At 36.5% G+C, this 19187-nt stretch overlaps 1 protein-coding gene across 2 annotated transcripts; it reads left to right on the top strand.

The window, feature by feature from the left end:
• Positions 674–7204, top strand: LOC109234023 (beta-glucosidase BoGH3B-like). 2 transcript variants are annotated; one of them, XM_019399841.1, is made up of 10 exons: positions 674–1097; positions 2629–2833; positions 3268–3358; positions 3464–3609; positions 4007–4250; positions 4508–4612; positions 4766–4948; positions 5090–5294; positions 5680–6166; positions 6611–7204. In XM_019399841.1, exons 1-10 carry the CDS (start codon positions 875–877, stop codon positions 6705–6707), a joined length of 1986 nt encoding a protein of 661 aa, XP_019255386.1. In that variant the 5' UTR covers positions 674–874; the 3' UTR covers positions 6708–7204. The 2 variants fall into 2 exon arrangements, with proteins under 2 accessions (XP_019255386.1, XP_019255387.1); XM_019399842.1 differs by lacking the exons at positions 674–1097; positions 2629–2833 and having other exon boundaries at positions 3271–3362.

A 19187-nucleotide genomic window follows, 5' to 3' on the forward strand; every position in this document is an offset into this window, starting at 1 on the left:
ACTTCATTATAATATGCTGGAGTTCCAGTATATTATGCTGGAGTATTTTCCGGATTTTGAACAGCTTTTTGGTTCAAATTTATCTTTACATAAAAATTAGCTAAATTTCGATTACTTTTAAAACTGTGGCTATTTTTAAATTTGTAAATCTACCTATTTTTGAATTTCTCACGGAACATGCATTTGGTTCAAATCTCGATGAGCTACGACAGGCTATTCCGTATAAAGGTTTTAGTTCCCACATGAAACTGTCTTTCTCGAAAACCTCACATCTTTATTTAGAAAAGAAATGTGAGATTTAACCAAAAAAAGAAATACAAAAGCTAAAGAGCAATTTAGGGGTCACTTGGTCCATTCCATTGAAATAATACTCAACATAAAGTTATACGATAAGTTATTATTTTTTTTATACGAAATAGAATATAAGTTACAGTATATAGCATTAGACAATGTAGGGATTGAATAAATTTAAGACAAAATAACTTTAAATGTAAATAATTTATGTATAATAATTTATTCATACTTCATCACAATATAACAATTCTCTCATTACAAATTAAATTATCCTTAAATAATTAATGTATTAAAATATTCACATATTAACTTCAACTAAATATTTGGAGTATATAACGAGACCGTATATAAGTGTGTAACTTGTCAAAGAATATCTCAAGTTTCAGCTTACTTACCAGACCCACATTTTCCACAAAATAAGCACTTCCTCTGCTACTTCCCCACCTATACTTTCCACTCCAACCTTCAAATTCTACATTTTCTTGCACCCTTTACCTTACATTTTTCTGGGTATTCAATCAAAATCCAAGCTTTATCTTATTAAGATCACATTCCTCTGTATGTTATTACAGTGCTGAGGATGGGTAAGAAAAGCTGGATTTTGTGGGTTGTGACTCTGCTGCTATGTTGGAGCAAGATTGCAATGGCTAAAAAGCACATGAAGTATAAGGACCCAAAACAACCAGTTGAGGTTAGAGTTAAAGATCTTCTTGGTAGAATGACCCTTGCAGAAAAGATTGGTCAGATGACTCAGATTGATAGGTCTAGTGCTACAATCCAAGTCATGAAAGATTACTATATTGGTAACTTTTCAAATCTCTGTAGCATTACTCCCTCTGTTCCAATTTATGTGACTTAGTTTGAATTGACACAAAGTTTAAAATTTTTGAAACTTGTGCTTTTAAATATGATTTAACATTTGTGTTGTTATATAACTTTTGAAACTTGGGCCTTAAACATGTCATAACATTTGTGTCGCTATAAAAGAGTGTCGCTGTAAAGAGTGTCGCTGTGAAAGATTCTGGTTAAGGGTAAAATAGGAAGTGTAAAGTTAATTGTTTTTAAATTTAAAAGTGTGTCATTCTTTTTGGAGCAGACTAAAAAGGAATATGTATCACATAAATTGAATGAGTAAGTATCATTTCCATGTTTGTAGATTTCTTTCTGCTATACATTTGTTTCTTTTGCGTCTATTTTTTGTTTTTCTAGTTGGTTTGTACTGTTAGTTTCTGGAGATTTGAAATAATGTCGAAGATTGTTTTGAAAGCTTGAAGTATATAGTAGTAGTAGTATCATTTGCATATTTGTTAGTGTTTTTTTTCTTGCATTTATTTTCTTTGTTAGTTGCTGCGTGTTACTTTTCTTATAGATTTGATAATGTCAGGTTGAAGTACATTATTATGAGAAATTGAGTTTAAACTCCCTATGAATTACATTAGTATAATTTCACATCCGTATTTTTGATAAGGAACATTTCACATCCATATAGTTGTATACTTTACATTATTTTTTTCTTTGCATCTCTTGATGATGATTTGTTACTAGCAGTTACTTTCTTTGAGATTCAGTTTAATAGTTGGAGATTGATAATTCCAGCTTAATAGTTGTGAGCATACATGGTTACTCCAGATTTGGCAATTCAACTACAAGATCAGGAACCGCAAAATTGAATGGAATAAGAAATAAGTAGAAAGAGTATGCGAAAGAGCTGAAATGAATAGAGCAATAAGGGAAATTGAGCTAACGTGAGATCCTTTTCAGTTTTCACTTATTTAGTTTCTTCACTGAAATTTGAATTAGCTAGAGAACGCTACGGAGAAAAGGCTGAAAATAGATTTCGGACGCATGTTCACAACTTTGTTATACCTCAGTCTTGGCTTTCATTGATTAATGATTAGGACCTTTTGATAAATGAAACTATGTAATTGGAAGAAATGATTATTAAGTGCAAAACCAGTGATTGGAGAAATGATTATTATGTGCAAATCAACTGCAAACAACATGTATCTTACAATTGTTTACTTATATTCAGAGTCTGATATGGGAGTTGTTATGAAGCAGTAATTAACAGCAAAACATGAACTCCGGGAATATCTTTTAAGAACCAAGTAACTACTAACATTTTCTGAATACCCCATTGTCAAAATAAACTAGGAAATAGACTGGATGATATTTACCTTTTTTGAGATGAAAGATGGATTGTATTTTCCTGTGTTTAAAAATTTAGATGTAGGGCGTCAAATCTCAATCAAAGGCTCTCCCCCTTTTGCTTAACGTATCTTGTGGGCATGACATACAGAAAATTGAAGTTTTTGTTCGGTTATTCTAATTTAGGGAGTGTATTAAGTGGTGGGGGAAGTGAGCCACTTCCGAAAGCTACTGCTGCAGATTGGGGTAATATGGTGAATGACTACCAAAATGGTTCTATGTCAACTCGCCTTGGGATTCCAATGATATATGGGATTGATGCCATTCATGGACACAACAATGTTTTCAATGCCACCATATTTCCACATAACATTGGGCTTGGAGCTGCTAGGTAATGAAATTTTACAAGTATGTTTTCTTAAAGTACAACATTCTTTGTTGAGTGTTGACAGATGCAAGTTATAATTTCAAGCTTCATTTTTCTTTTCTTGAAAAAGTTTAATAATTTCATTTGGGAAAATAACATTAGGATCAGCCATTTATTGGCTGTTAATAGACAGATCTGCTAAATGACATCACTTTTCAAGATATATCGCAATTCATATAACTTAAGCCCAGTAACTGTGTCTCATATGTAAGTTGTATCTTGGAACTATGAATGTATTATATGTTCAAAAGCTTTTTCTGATATCATCTACGATCATTTTTGCATTTTTGGAAATGTTTCCCAGTTCAAGGTGACATGATGTTGGCCTTATCCTTTTGCTTTCTTAAAAAAAAGATGTTGGTCTTATCTGAACATTCTGCCGAATATCTATTCTTCAGGGACCCTGAACTCATGCGAAGGATTGGTGCTGCTACTGCTCTTGAAGTCAGAGCTACAGGGATTCCTTATGCATTTGCTCCTTGCATCGCCGTAGGTGATACCATCAAATTTCTAATTTATCTTGTCACAATTAGTGGCATTCTTTTTACTTCATATTGTAAACTTTCAAGTTTTTCTTTAAATCTCTGTGGCCAGGTTTGCAGAGATCCTAGGTGGGGCCGCTGTTATGAAAGTTATAGTGAAGATCCCAAGATTGTTCGAGAAATGACAGATATTATAATTGGGTTACAAGGCGAAATTCCTTATGAATCGAGGAAGGGCATACCTTATGTTGCTGGAAAGTATGGAAACTTTGAAGGCAATGCCATACGTATTGTTTCATATGCTGCTCTTTGAAAGTTAGAACTTATATATACGGTCAATTTCCTCATCATTCTGCAAAGAATTGTCCAACCTAAGTTAATGAGAACCTTGACTGCTATTTAGTATTGCTTGTTCTCACTAGGGTGCAATGAGGTCCAATATGAGATGCTTTATACTAATGTTGTTTTTCATTTTTTTAAGCCTATTTTTGTTGTTATTATCAATTATTTGATGAGCCTTTTATGAATCAGTTAAGATCTTATATTTACATTTTGATATTGATTCTTGAGTAATTAAATTCAAAGTTCTATGAATTTATCTGCCAGTGAAAGGATTGCCCTTGAGTAATAATCCACCAACTCTCCTGATTTTCAGGAATAAGGTAGCTGCTTGTGCAAAACACTTTGTTGGCGATGGGGGCACAACTAAGGGTATTAATGAGAATAACACCATGACTAACATGCATGAGTTACTAAGTATCCACATGCCCGCCTACGACGACTCAATTATCAAAGGTGTTGCTACAGTAATGGCTTCTTATTCCAGCTGGAATGGCCAAAAGATGCATGCAAACCATGATCTAGTTACTGGATTTCTCAAGGGCACACTCAAGTTCAAGGTAGTGTTCTAAAAATGACATGATATTAAATAAACCTCAGTGGTCAATTTGGAAGTGTGCAGACCCTTCGTCTGAAAAATATAGAATGGAGCGGCTACTTAGTTATTTTTCACATTGGAAGTACAGAAATGTGGAACTAACATCCTCCGAAATATAGTTTTGATATTTAATGTGTTGGCTCATGCCTACTATGTTGTATCACTTATAGTTGCACCATTTGAAGGTGATATTACTGATTGATGTTGATAATCTACCAGGGTTTTGTCATTTCAGATTGGGAAGGCATTGACAGGATTACCTCTCCACCTCATGCCAACTACACTTATTCAGTTGAGAGTAGCATTCTAGCTGGAATAGACATGGTAAGATCTTTTTAGTGTCAACATTCAGCTAAATTCTGACAACTGCTGTAGTACTTTGAGAGCTGGAGCAAATTAATATTCAGCTGCATTGTGTTTGAGAAATTTTAAGGGTTCAATCTAAATCAGGAATATTTTCAAATTGGTCATTTGCAGGTTATGGTCCCATATAATTTCACCGAGTTTATCAATGATCTCACTTACCTTGTCAAGAACAATTTTATCCCAATGGCTCGTATTGATGATGCAGTGGAGAGGATTTTGTTAGTTAAATTTACCATGGGACTTTTTGAGAACCCCTACACTGATTTCAGCCTCATCAAAGAGGTGGGGAGCCAGGTAGGTCACTAACACGCGATACTTTACATTTCAGGCCTCATTTACTCAGTGCATGTGTCCATAGTTTGAGGTATACCTTTTAAATGTTTGAATTGTGAAATTCAGCTCTTGTGGTTGTAATAACCCCTGGTTTGCGATCAGGAACACAGGAACATAGCAAGGGAAGCTGTGCGGAAATCTCTCGTACTGCTGAAGAATGGGAAAACTGCTAATGACCCATTGCTACCTCTTCCTAAGAAAGCGTCTAAAATTTTGGTCGCTGGTAGCCATGCTGATAACTTAGGTTTTCAATGTGGTGGATGGACTATTGCGTGGCAGGGGTTTAGTGGTAATGACAATACAGGAGGTATTGTCAATCTATATCTTCTGATGCATTTCATAAGACCACTAATAATACATTTAATGACTTCCTGTGAATAGAAAATTCGAAAAATACTTGACCTTATAATTTCTTGAATTAGCTCCCCACCCCCACCATAACATGACAAGGAAAAAACAAGCAGACTGAGTATAAAAGTTTCTCTCATAATATAATTGAATTGTGCAAAAAATCATTTGGAAAAATGTTATAGACTCTAAAGTTTGGTGGTTATTGGAAACTGCAGCAGACTAAGTAATGTGGGTAATACACAAATAACCATTTGCTATTGTCAGTCGACTAGAGTTGAGAGATGGCTGAACAGAATTAACTTCACTAAGAGATGGCTGAACAGAATTAACTTCATTAACAGGGACTACCATCCTTGGTGCAATAAAGTCTGCAGTAGATCCAGGAACAGAAGTCACCTATGTTGAGAATCCTGACAGCAAGTATGCTAGTTCCGGTGGCTTTGACTATGCTATTGTGGTTGTTGGCGAGCGTCCTTATGCTGAGACGGCAGGAGACAGTCCTACTCTCACAATAGCAGATTCTGGGCCTGATGTCATTAGCCATGTTTGCCCGTCCGTGAAGTGTGTTGTAATCATCATATCTGGTCGACCGCTTGTGATTGAACCATATCTACCTTCAATTGATGCACTTGTAGCAGCCTGGTTACCTGGTAGTGAAGGACAAGGTATCACTGATATTCTCTTTGGGGACTATGGATTTACTGGAAAACTTCCAAGAACATGGTTCAAAACTGTAGATCAACTTCCAATGAACGTCGGTGACCCCCACTATGATCCACTGTTTCCTTTTGGATTTGGGCTCAACACATCTAAGTCAACAGTGGCAAGGTAAATATCATCACTCAGGCCAGATGCTTAAGCTTACCGGTTTTAATAAAAATTTCTGTCCTTCCAATAGTTTTATTCAGTATGTACATTGCTGCTTCCTTCATCCTTCGTTTTTTCCTGTTTCACATCAGTGTCACTCAATGCTGTTTCCAGAGTATAGCGTACACATTGTCTGTCAATTCCTTGCTTAAGCATAATGTTTAACTGCACATGAAAGTACCTAATCCTAGTCGACACCAAACGTGTTTCCTTTTTGCTTCTTCTGAATTATCAACATGATTCAGAAGTATTTCTAGATATTGATTCCAAAAGTAATGTCTTTAATCATGACGGCTAGTTTTATTTTAGAGCTGCTAAAGTTTATTTCACATGATAACGATCAGTATTATTTTTGTATGAATTTCTTTGTTGATAGTAATTGTGATTGGTGCCATCTTTGCACAGGTCCGTATCATCAGGTGCTGTTGGAAAGCCATATGTCTTTGGGATTATGGTTTCTGCATTTATTGGTTTGTGGAGTATGTCCAGAGCATTCTATTGACTTGAAACAACAAATTTATTAGACTTAGAAGGATTAGAAAGACTAGTGTTTCTTCAGTAGCTCTGTAGTCTTCTATTTCTCTTCAAGTATGCAGAATTATATCTCCATGAAACAGAGAAGAATAGCCTCTCTACCTCCACAATGTAGGGGTAACATCTGCATACACACTACCCTCCCCAGACTCCACTGTGGGATTATACTGGGTATGTTGTTGTTGTTGTTGAAAAAGAGAAGAATAACTAGTTATGATCAAATAGAGATCCATGTAGCAGCATGAGCAACTCATTTGTAGATGGTTTCACTGTCTTTGTATTCCAGGAGGTGGACATAGTTGTTGTCCCAATCCTACATGTATTTACCTTTTGGTTATTAAATATACAGGTTGATGTCTATGTCAAACCTCTCACCACAACGGTGACATTAGTTTAAAAGAAAAGAAAAAACTATTGTTGAGTGTTACATTTTTTGTTATGTGATCTTACAAACTTGAATGTTAACACTTTCTGGCTTACAAATTGGTTATGGATGAATTCTTATGTGAATAACAATGTTGTACAATGTAGGTCTTGTTATGCAATGATTACAACTTAAATTTATTTTTATTTAGATATTAGGCAAAATACATAAAGCCATTGAACTTGTCCAAAAAACAAGTTTGAGCACTTTAACTGAACGGGCGTTCTTTTTACCCCCCCCCCCCNNGTTTACCCGTTTAAAAAACACCCCCCCCTAAACCCCAAACACATTGGAAGTGAATTTTGTTTCACCTTCCATGACCCCAGACCAGTTAAAGACTAACGAGTGTGAGCCACGCTCTTTCTGGTGATGCCACGTCATTAATGAACTCAAACCCTTTTAATGATCTGGTCCATTACCTAAAAATCCACCCAATTAAAATACCCGACCCGCTATGTTTTATTTTTTACCCTAGGCTGATTTACCCGACCTCATTTCTCTTTAAATAAAACGAGAAAAGGGCTGATGAAGTCAAAACCTAGTGTTGATTTTCCACCAAATCTCGTCGATTAGAGTGTAGATACTGAAGATCGTTGGCTTATCTTGTAGGTTCTTCATGTTTTCTTCAATCTCTTGTCGATTTTGAAGTGTAAAAAAATATTTACATTCACTTTTCTTGTTTACTGATTTCAGTTCGAAGAAATGGCTTTTGAGCTCGTTACACTGAGGATGTTCCATGGAGGTCAGTTACAACAGTATCCTATCAACTACGAATGAGGTATTATGATAGAGTACTTTAATATTGATGTTGACAGATTTTCGTATTTTGAGTTTGTAGACTATGTGAAAGAAAATGGGTATAATTGTGAAACATGTGACATTTATGTGAGGCCACCTAATTCTAGCACTTTGGTAAAAAATTTAACTGATAGGGATATTATGGGTATTGTGCCTCTATTAATAAATGAGGATATATTTGAAGTGTATGTGTCCCACTCTGTTGATGAAGCATTAATGGTCCCTCGAGCTATTGAATATGTAAGCCAAGTGTGTGGGGAATCTAGTGTGTCTTTTGATAAATGGATAGATCAAAGTGTTGGGGGCAGTGAAGGTGTAGGGTTTGAAGAACCACAAAATAGAGTCCCTACTGCTGATAATGTGCCTGGTGGGGATGATGGTGGTCCTTCTAATCTTGATGATACTCCATTAGTTGAAACTGATGTAGAAAGTAGTGACCATAGTACAGATTGAGAAATTGAAGAGCTGTTTGATGAAGGGGAAGAAGAATATGGTAGTGATGTTGATGAGGAGTATAGGAATTTAGGAGAAGAGAAGAAAAAGGTGCATAGAAGGAAGAGAAAAGAGAAAGAGGTTCAAACTAGACATGCCAAGTTAGGTAAAAAGGGTCCAGATGTAGGATATGATGAGTATGCAGCTAGGAAGAAGACATTTTTAGAGGGTAAGATTGCTGGAGATGAGCCATATTATCCCTCAGATGAAGCTGCTAGTTTTGAAACAAATCCTGATGAAACTGCTTATGATGAAGGTGAAGATGAAGTCCAACAGCCAGTAAGAGCAAGAAGAATGCAGCAAAATAGGGTTATCTTTGATCCTAGTTATAAGTTAATTGTTTGGGAAATTGGGCTTTCTTTTGAGGGTGTTAGACAGTTTAGAGAAGCACTTACTGAATATGCAGTTGATGAACATGTAGAGTTAGATAAGTATGTTAATGAACCAACAAGGGTGAAGGTAAAATGTTGTGCTAGCTGTCTATGGCTCTTGTTTGCTAGTTATGATTCTAAGACAAAAGATTTTATGGTGAAGAACTATAATCCACTTCACAAGTGCAATGGTACTACCAAGAACAAACTGTGCAACTCAAAGTACTTAGCAGAAAGATACAAGGAGAGAATAATTTCTGAACCAAATATTAGAATCTTTAAGTTTCAGAAGTTAGTTCAAATGGAATTAGAAGTGTATATTGGAAGGACTATTGCAAGGAAAACCAAGAATATTGTGTTAACATAGATTATGGGAGACCATGTTAAGGAGTTTGGCAGTATTCTGGACTATAGAGATGAGCTGCTCAGGACTAATCCAAGCAGCACATGTGTTGTGAGACTTAGTGAAGAAACACATGAAGATGGAAGGAAAATGTTTGTAGCATTTTATATCTGCTTTGATGCATTGAAGAAGGCCTTCCTGGATGGTTGTAGGAGGTGTATTGGGTTTGATGGTTGTTTTTTGAAAGGTGTATGTAAAGGGCAATTACTTGTGGCTGTTTGTAAGGATGGGAATAATCAGATGTTGCCATTGGCTTGGGCTGTAGTTGAAGTTGAAAACACATTTAATTGGAGATGGTTTGTGAACCTTTTAAAGAATTATCTTGAGCTTGGAGTTGGGAAAAAGTTGACTGTTATTACAGACATGCAGAAGGTAACTTATATTATGTTAAATGTGTTGTTCAAATCTGTTAATCTGTTTATTCTTTTAACTGTTTATATTTTAAATGTTTATCTTTCATATGTTGTAGGGACTTGACAAAGCAATCAGTGAGATCCTCCCACAGGCAGAATATAGGATGTGTGCCAGGCACATCCTAGCAAACTGGTCAAAAAAAATGGAGAGGCATTGAGAGAAGGAACTATTTTTGGAGATGTACTAGGTCAAATTATGAACAAGAGTTAAAGAAATATCTTAATCACATAGAGAAACTAGGAGATAAAATAGTTGAGGATCTGCTATACTATAACAAAGAGAGGTGGTGCAAGGTATATTTCAAGTATTTCAGCAATTGTGACAGTGTTGACAACAATATGGCTTAAACTTTCAATTCTTGAATATTGGGGCCAAAGCACAAGACAATCATCACAATGCTTGAAGAGATCATGGTATAGATGATGATAAGAATAGCACAAATGAGGGATTTATGTGATACTTTGGTTCGTTGACATTTCTCCAATGGCACTGAAGGTGTTGCAGGAGAACACAACAAAATCAATGAAATGTGTGGTGCACTGGAATGGTCAATATGGTTATGAAAAGGAAGGACACACCAATTGTGAGCATGTGATTTTTGCCCTACTAAAAAATACTCCTACAAAATTAAAGAAATAGATTTTTTCCAAATTGTTTTCAATTTTATAGGATTTTTGTAGGATTGTATTAATTGCTTGCATTTTTGTGCACGTTTAATTTTGTTAAAATCATGAAAAATGCCCCAAAAATATCAAAAATATCATGCATTGCGTATTAGATTTTGTGTTCATATTTTAGGATTAATTGGTTAATTAATTACTTTATTAAAATAAAAATCACAAAATTTTGTTCATTTTTACATTTTTAGCTTTAAATATTAGATTAGTAATCTCGTCTTTACTAATTTAGGATTAACTAATTTTGTAAATAGTATAAATAGATAATTAGTTTAATTTTATAGATTAGATTAATTTAGGATTTAGTTAATTTAATTAGGATTTTTAAAATTAATTAAAAAAAAAAGAAGAAAAGGAAAACAAAGAAAAGGAAATGGGATAAACAACTTGGGTTTTCTGATATTGGGCCACCCCAAAGAGCAAAATGCAATGGCCCAAATGTTATTTTACCCAATTTCGCCTCAGCCCAATTAAAGGCCACCCGGCCCGGTTCCCCCATTACCGAAATGACACCGTTTACCCCCCCCCCCCCTAATCCAACGGCTCGCAACTGATCAACCCAATCCCTTAAAACTGTCCTAACCATCCCCCCAAACCCTAGAGACCAGACCCCATTCCCCCCATCTCTCATCTCTATCGTCTCTTAAATCCCCACCGTTTGTCGCCCACCGAAAATCGCCTCACGGCGGCGGCGACGCTCCAAACCACCCCAAATTTATACCAGATAATCCCCAGCCTCCCCTTTACACTAATCCATCAACGTTTTCACCAAAATACTCACCAATCTTTGTTAATCTCAGATCTGAGATTCCAACCCAAACCCTAAACCACCTGGAAAAAACCCGAAATCATACCAAATAACCCCTAGCCTTCCCTCACCACTATCCTACCACGGATTCCCCAAAACCCCCTCTTTAATCTCCTGAAATCCTAGATCTCAGAGAAACCAGAAACCCTAGTTTGCCAAATTTGGTCGATTCTTCTTCTGTTTCCTTCGAGTTTCAAGACTCGATTTGGGTTTAAAACTTACGCTAATTGATCGTTCTCAACAAGAACGATTGATTAACGTATTTTTGGACCCATCTCGAAGCTGTTCCGATTAGCCATAAGCCGTTTTAAGCCCGTTAGGTATATTTCATCTTTTTTTTTTGTTTTCTCCTGTTCTTTCTCTTTTCTTTTCCTTTACTGAATGTGCATGTGATTGACCATGTTGTTTAGATTAATTAGTGTGTTATTCACTGTTAGGTTAATTTAAAATTATTGGAGCATGCTGAACTTTATGTTTAAGTTTGATTGTCTGAAAGTTAGTTTTGATTGCATATTTTGTTTAGTCGCATCAAGTTTAGACTAATTAAGGTTAGCTCTTAGGTTTCTCATTGCATAACTGTTCTGTTTTTTCTCCCTCTTCTGGTTGTTTCTATCTTGTGTTTGTTTGTTTTATATTCAATATTCATTTTAAGTTGATTAGAATAGTTTTAACCAAGTTCCAAAGTGAATTGACAATCTATTGGGCTTGTTTCTGATTAGCCATTAGAAACATTAGCTTAGTTGATTAGTTTGCAAATTGGTTAGGTTAATCTCTAGGTTTTCTTGGCCTCATCATTCTGTTTTGTTTGTTACTGTTTTAGATATAGGTTTTAAATTCAGGGTTCTTGTTTAAGGTTAATTTGTTAATTTACTAGTTAGGTTTAAATTGTTTGAATTAAACCCTGGATACCCTTAAGCTTAAAACTAATTTCAGAATTGAAAGGTAGTACCCCAAAGCTTTAAGGTGGTACAATTAGAATTTCAAATACTGGAATCATCTAGATGGTTCTGGAAGATTCCACAAGGGTTTTGAAATCAGAAATTAGGTCAAATTGGTTAAAATTGCAATAAGCTGAACTTAAAAGGGTAAAATTGAAAACTTACAATAGGGAAAATATCAGGAAAGTCTAGTATTGGACAGCTGTCCCTGAATTTTGCTGGAAAAGGATAGACATCTGTTAAAAGATGTTGTACTATCTGACATTTAGGGAATTTAGGGTAGAATATGCCTTTTTGATGCTATCTTTGTGCGCCCTATAAAAGGAATAGTTACTCCCTCATTCTGGAGACATTCATTCAGCATATCTTGACCTAAAAAACTTCAGAATACAAAGAAAAATCCTTGAAACTTTTTTGGCTAAAAAACTTCAGTTTTCTAGTTAGATTTCTAGGCTAGTTCTTCTGGTACTCTGATTTTTGAGAAGTTTGAGTGTTGGTTCTTGGTTTTCTGGGCTGGTTTCTACTGCTGCTGTTTGGTTCTGGTTGCTGCTCCATCTTTAGGTTTTCAGCCAGCATTTTCACTTGCTTTTCTGCTAGTTTTTACTTGTTTGCAAGGTACTGATTTCAGCTCTCCTCATGTACTGCTTTGTTTGAGTATTATAAGACCAAAAATTGCAAATTACATGTGATAAATGAGTATTTTTTCATGTGGTTGTTGATTACATTGATATGGATCTGATTAATATTTTGTTATGTGAGTTTAATATTTGAATTGATCTAGTGTAAGCAGTTTGGTTAATACATTAATACTTGTAGCTTTTTTTCTATTAAAAATGGGAAGTGTTGACTTCAATGATTTGTTTGAAGTTGTTTTCTTAGTTAAAATTTCACAGTATCAAAAATTGATTCTGCATACATAGCTGATGTAGTTTTCTTTTCTTTTTCTGCTCACATGATAATAACCTAGTGTTTTACTTTAGGTCATGGGCTATAACTTGTGGATTTGGTCACTAGTTGGCCAAATCAGCATGTTTTCAAGCCCAGAGCTGGAATTTGGCTATTGCTACCATGCTGAAGTTGATGGCTCCATGTGATGGACTGGGCCTTGGTTGGATCGATTATATCCAAAAGAAGGGCAAGAGTTCACTCAGCTATTAATTTCCTAGATATTGAATTAGTTGATGTATCCCTTCCAAAAGATAGAATTCTGATGTAATAGATTAGTTACTAATGTAGTAGTTTATGTATTAATGGATCACATTTTAATTTTCTGATTTTTGAAAGCCCATTTTTACCTGATGCATTATAATTAATTAAGTTCTAAGTTCGTGAATTATGATTAATGCCATCCCTGTTGGGAGATTATTAGTACTCATGCCTATTACTGTATTTTATAATATCAGTATAATGTTGAAATGGTTTAGGTTATAGGCTAAATGTTAAAACAAAGCCATGCCTTATGATTCAGTATTGGGCCAGACTTGTGGTTTGGCCCAGTTTGGGGTATCAACCCAAAGCGGGTTCGCGACTAGTACATTGGGCCTGGGCATTAAGCCTAGCAGTTTGACCCTAGCCGTGGGCTTCTCTTTTTTTTGAACTATAGTATAAATTCAGTTCTTTTATGTATTGTATATCACGTGTAGTGTAATTAGTTCCAAAACTCGAATTATATTATGATTTTTTTACATTGAAATGAACTGGATTCCAACTTTGGATAAATGTGTATTTTAGATGAATTTTATTGGTATTAAGCACAAACTCGTAATAGGCCCAGTCATTGAAGAGCAGCGACTGGGCCAGCCTTGGCCAGATAGCCCAATTGGGCTGCTTTATCTTATCTTGGGCTTATAACCTTTAAAGCCATGCTTTCATTAAGTAGTTAATACCTTTTATCATTAGACGCTGCTTTAGATTTATATAACAGTCAAAATAGCTTTGGAAATAATTTGAACATCGTAGTTTGCTTTAGGCGTGCAATTAACTATCGTGACTATGGGTACGGTTCCCGTGACATAGTTATGATACCTAATCCCCAAAATCGGGTGTGCATTTCATGTGAACCGATCGTAACAACTTTGAACAATAATAAAATAAACATATCGCGAATCGCGGGTGCATTTCATGTAGCGTGGTTTGCGGTGTGTTCCAAAATGGCAAGTGTACGACAATCGTAACTTGTTCAAGAAATGATTCCATAAATCCTAAAAAAGCGGGTTAAAATAAATAAAAAGCGGTTATAAAGTTAAAAATATACAATAGGTTTAAAACATGTAGTAAATCAGATAATTAGGCCAATTATTAATAGTTAAGCGACCGTGCTAGAACTACGAAACCCGGGAATGCCTAACACCTTCTCCGGGGTTAACAGAATTCCTTACCTAGTTTTCTGGTTTCGCAGACTTTTAAATAAAGTCAAAATTCCCCTCGATTTGGGATTTAAAATAAATAGGTGACTTGGGACACCAAATAAATTATTCCAAGTGGCGACTCTAAATAAATAAAAATAATTCCATTTCGAATAATGTCACTTAAATTGGAAAAACTCCCTTATATTCCCTTTCGGGTAAAAAGGAGGTGTGACATAAGCATATAGTGAATCTGAACAGGCTAACCTGCACTTGTAGAGCTTGGATGCTGAAGGGTATACCATGTGCTCATGTTGTAGCTGCTATCCATTTCAAGAAATTGGAGCCAGTTAACTACATTGCACATTGATACCATAGGGAGACATATATGAAGATCTACAGTCACTTCCTTCAGCATGCAAAATATGAAGATGTGGCCACAATCACAAAACCCTTCAGTTATACCACCAGAAGTAAGAGTAATGCCTAGGGGTGGGCGTTCGGTACTTCAGTACGGTATTTAATAACTACGTTTCGGTACTTCGGTATTTGGTATATTAATTGTGCATACCAAATACAGTACCAAAGTAGTTCGGTACGGTTCGGTATTTTCTTATTTGGTTCGGTACGGTTCGGTATTTTCTTATTTGGTTCGATTTCGGTATCATACCAAAGTCTTCCAAATCTCCCAAGATTATGTTATGCCTATTGCTAACATCTCTTCTGACTTCTGCTGACAATTCAACCACTCAAAGGAAACTTAGAAAATAGAATCTTGATAATTACATAGAGCAAATTGATCATTTGTTGGTGCACTTGTCACACCTTCCTTTTTCACACCTACCCCGAAGGATAAATGCATAAGGGAATTTTTCCATTTAAAGTGACATATTCGAAATGGGATTATTTATTTGATTTTTAGAGTCGCCACTTGGGATAGGATTGACTTTTGGTGTCCCAAGTCACCAGTTTAACTTGAATCCCAAATCGAGGAAGATTTCGACTTCCCAGTTGGAGTCTGCGAACCAGAAATTCTAAATAAGGAATTCTGTTGACCCGAGGGAAGGTGTTAGGCACCCCCGGATCCCGTGGTTCTAGCACGGTCGCTTAAATTATTATAATTGGCTAAGAATCTGATTTTTTTAATACATGTTTTAACTTATGTGCCTTTTATTAGTAACCTGCTTTTATTTTTATATTTTAATAAGAATTGCAACGTCGTGAAAACACGTCTCGAACCACGTCACATAAATGCACCCGTGGTTTTTGATATATTTTAACATCGTTGAGATTTGAATTTGGATCACATAAATGCGCACCCGAATTTAGGAAAGTAATATTATTAAACACGCGCCTAAAGCAACTACGCGTTTGCACTTTGCGGGGGCCATGAAATTTGCTAAATGGCATGCCTCGGAATCTAAGGATCAATTCAAAATTAAATAAAGCGAGGGCCATGCAATTGAGATTTTTGTTCGGCACGGCACACCTCGATTTTAATTTCAAAGGATTGTACTCAACTAAGCAAACTACGGGTGGAACAAACAATAATTAAAAAGCAAAACTGGATAGGCAAATCATTAGAGCCCCTTATTCTAATGGATAAATGTTGATCTAAGCCGGATTTAGCAGGCTTAATCGAGAATTCTAAGTCTGGAGTGATGCTGGTGATTTTACCAAAAGCCAAGGACATTAAGTAGGCGGATACCAACTGGAATTTAGCAAAATGAAGCACAATCAAGACCATAACACATTCCCTAGGATCACAAAAACACAGTAAGAAAATTTTATAAACATTATATGCGGTCAAATACCTTATTGACAAAATTGAGAGACAATTCCTTCAAAGACTCCACATTGGTTCCAACGTAATCAGCAACAGCTTCATCACTGAATGCATTCGATAGAGTTTTAGCTTGTCAACTGCTTTACAACCAGTGACAAGATGTCCGACTACAGAATTTCCAATCCACGAAATCTGCCCAAGAAAACAGCAGCAAATCCTGACAGGAATCACGAACTTAAACCTCGACCGGCAACTCACGCTCGTCAGCTCCAAACGGATCTCACACACGAGCTCTGAAATGGAAACGAAACTCCAACAGCAAAATGAGGCTTAACAATGATGCTTTCTAGAATTGGCTAAATATCGACGCATAGGGACGATGCATAGGCTACGCAGCTTTGAACTCAATCTCAGAAACTGAAGTTTTCTTCGAGCCTCAACACCAGCAAATCGGATTATCGAGCAAACTTTTTTATTGATGAACAAAGTTAACGTATACAAAAATAGAGCAAGGCCAACTGACTGAAAAACTGAAGCTATGAGTTAGAACTTCGACATAGGAGCCTCGTCGGAAACTTCGAACGGATCTCACGCTACTCATCCTCGATCGGACTCCATTGAAAACCAAAGATCTTTATGCGTATGTGCGTGTGTGTTCCGTTGGCGAGGCAGCAGCGTTCTATGGCATTAGGGAGTCATTTGGGGTGGTCGTTTCTGGTTAACGTTGCTGAAGCTTAGGGGTGTTCATGGAGTTCTGTGGCGGAGATGGGGCGGGGATATGGAGGAGTCCCATTGGTGGATCTGTTATTAGAGTGTATATGTCTGTTATTTTTGGTTCTTCAGCTGAAGAAGATGAAGTCGTGAGGGGAGGTCCTTGTATGGTGTATTGCGGCTGTCTCTAGTCTAGAGTCTGTTCGTTCCCTTTTTTGTGTATTGCCTGATTGTATATTTTTTAGAGTGTAGGGTGTGTTTGTGGTGTAGGTAATATTATATAGAGTAGGGATTAGGTTAGGGGTATGGGCCTAGGAACTATGGGCTAGGTATTTTGGGCCAAAGACTAAAAAATGGACTATAAGATTTATAAAAACAGGATAAACCAACCTAAAATTAATTCTTTCTTCTAAAATTATGTACAATTATAATATAAAAATATAAAACTAATTTTAATTAATTGAACTAAACTATAAAACATAAAACTATTTTTTTGTGTTTTCAAGATTATAAAAATAAAGATAGGGTACTATTTTTTGTAATTTTTTCTAGATTAAAAATGACTATAAAATATTAATAAACCTATTTTTTTGTAATTTTTCATTCTCTTGTAATAAAACAAAGTAAAATAGTAAAAATCAGTTAAAATGGCGATATTAGGCCTAAACTAAATATTTACATGCTAAAAATGGGTAAAATTTCGGGGAGGGTCAAAAATTACATGTCAACAAGGCAAAATGACAAAAATGCCCCTCAGGCCAACGTCTCGGAATCGGATGAATTTAACATTTTCAGAACCCTCGACTCTCACGAGTCTAACCATATAAAAATATCTCAAATCGGAGGTCAAACACCCCCTCAAAACTCAATAATTTGGTCTATGAAGTTTTACCCATTTTTCATTCAAAATCTGAAATTAAAGGATGAAATTAAGAGGAGATTCATGGAAATTGGTCTAAACCGAGTGAGAAGCACTTACCCAAGACGCCCAGGTGAAAATCCCTTCAAAATCGCCAAGAACCGAGCTCTAGAAGTCAAAATGTGATAAAAATGGTGAAACCCTCGAATTTAGGATTTAATCTGTCTGCCCAGTGATTTGTTCATCGCGATCGCGGAACAATGGTCGCGATCGCGTAGAGGAAATTTGAGAAGGCCCAGAAATGTACATCGCGTTCGCGTGAAGAGGGATGCGAACGCGAAGGGCAATGAGATGGTGGCTTATGCGATCGCGTAGGAGCTCATGCGAACGCGAAGAGAAAAGGTGACAACTGCCCCCAAGTCCTAATTTCCACTATGCGAACGCGGGACAACAGATGCGATCACGAAGTAAAGAAGAATAGACCTTCGCGATCGCGGAAGGCTTAATGTGAACGCGATGAAGGACTAAACAGAGCTTCGCGAACGCGAGCATACAGATGTGAACGCGATGAAGGTTTTTGAGGTGGTCTTCAACAAGCATTGCGATCGCGTAGAAGGATATCAGAAGCAGCAGTTACAGCAGTCCAAAATGGAAGGAAAAGGATCCGTAGCCCATCCGAACAACCGCCCGAAGGCCTCCCGGGNTCTTGTAATAAAACAAAATAAAATAGTAAAAATCAGTTAAAATGGCGATATTAGGCCTAAACTAAATATTTACATGCTAAAAATGGGTAAAATTTCGGGGAGGGTCAAAAATCACATGTCTACAGCTGCCCCTCTTTGACTGGAAACGCGCAGAGTTTTCAGACAAAGAACGACTAGACAGGTTTTTTGACCCGACCCTTATTTGGAGAGACTAAAATTGAGAAAAGGGGAATGTGACCGAGCCTTGGTATCTGAGCTGCCTACATATCCTTGGCTATAAAGGAATCAGGCCACGTGTAGTTCAGAAGTGAGTGAGATGATGGAGTATGCCGAGGTGGAGAGCCAGTCGAGGCGCCGTTCCGCCGAGGTTCCGGTCCGCGGTCCTGCTATTATATCAAAATCAAAAGAAGTGAAAAAGACTAGCTAAGCCTGACAACTATGAGTTACAAGATTCCTATCTATAAGTCTTCTGAAGCTTGATCTTGAGTTTTGAATGGTTCTTCATACAGACTTTAGATTTGAACCTTGGCGCTTGCTAGTTGCAGGTGCTAGTTCATCCTGCTTCGGCTTTTCGGATCAGAACCAGACATGCAGTGTTTGTTGCCTTGGCCATGTCTTGAGCAGCCCACATCTTTCATCAACTTCTGTATTTGGATTAACTTCTTGCCTTTCTCCTTTTTCTTTCTTTATTGTTACTAACTTCTGTTGATCACCTCGG

This window comes from Nicotiana attenuata, chromosome 11, assembly GCF_001879085.1.
Source record: "Nicotiana attenuata strain UT chromosome 11, NIATTr2, whole genome shotgun sequence".
Lineage (NCBI taxonomy): Eukaryota > Viridiplantae > Streptophyta > Magnoliopsida > Solanales > Solanaceae > Nicotiana > Nicotiana attenuata.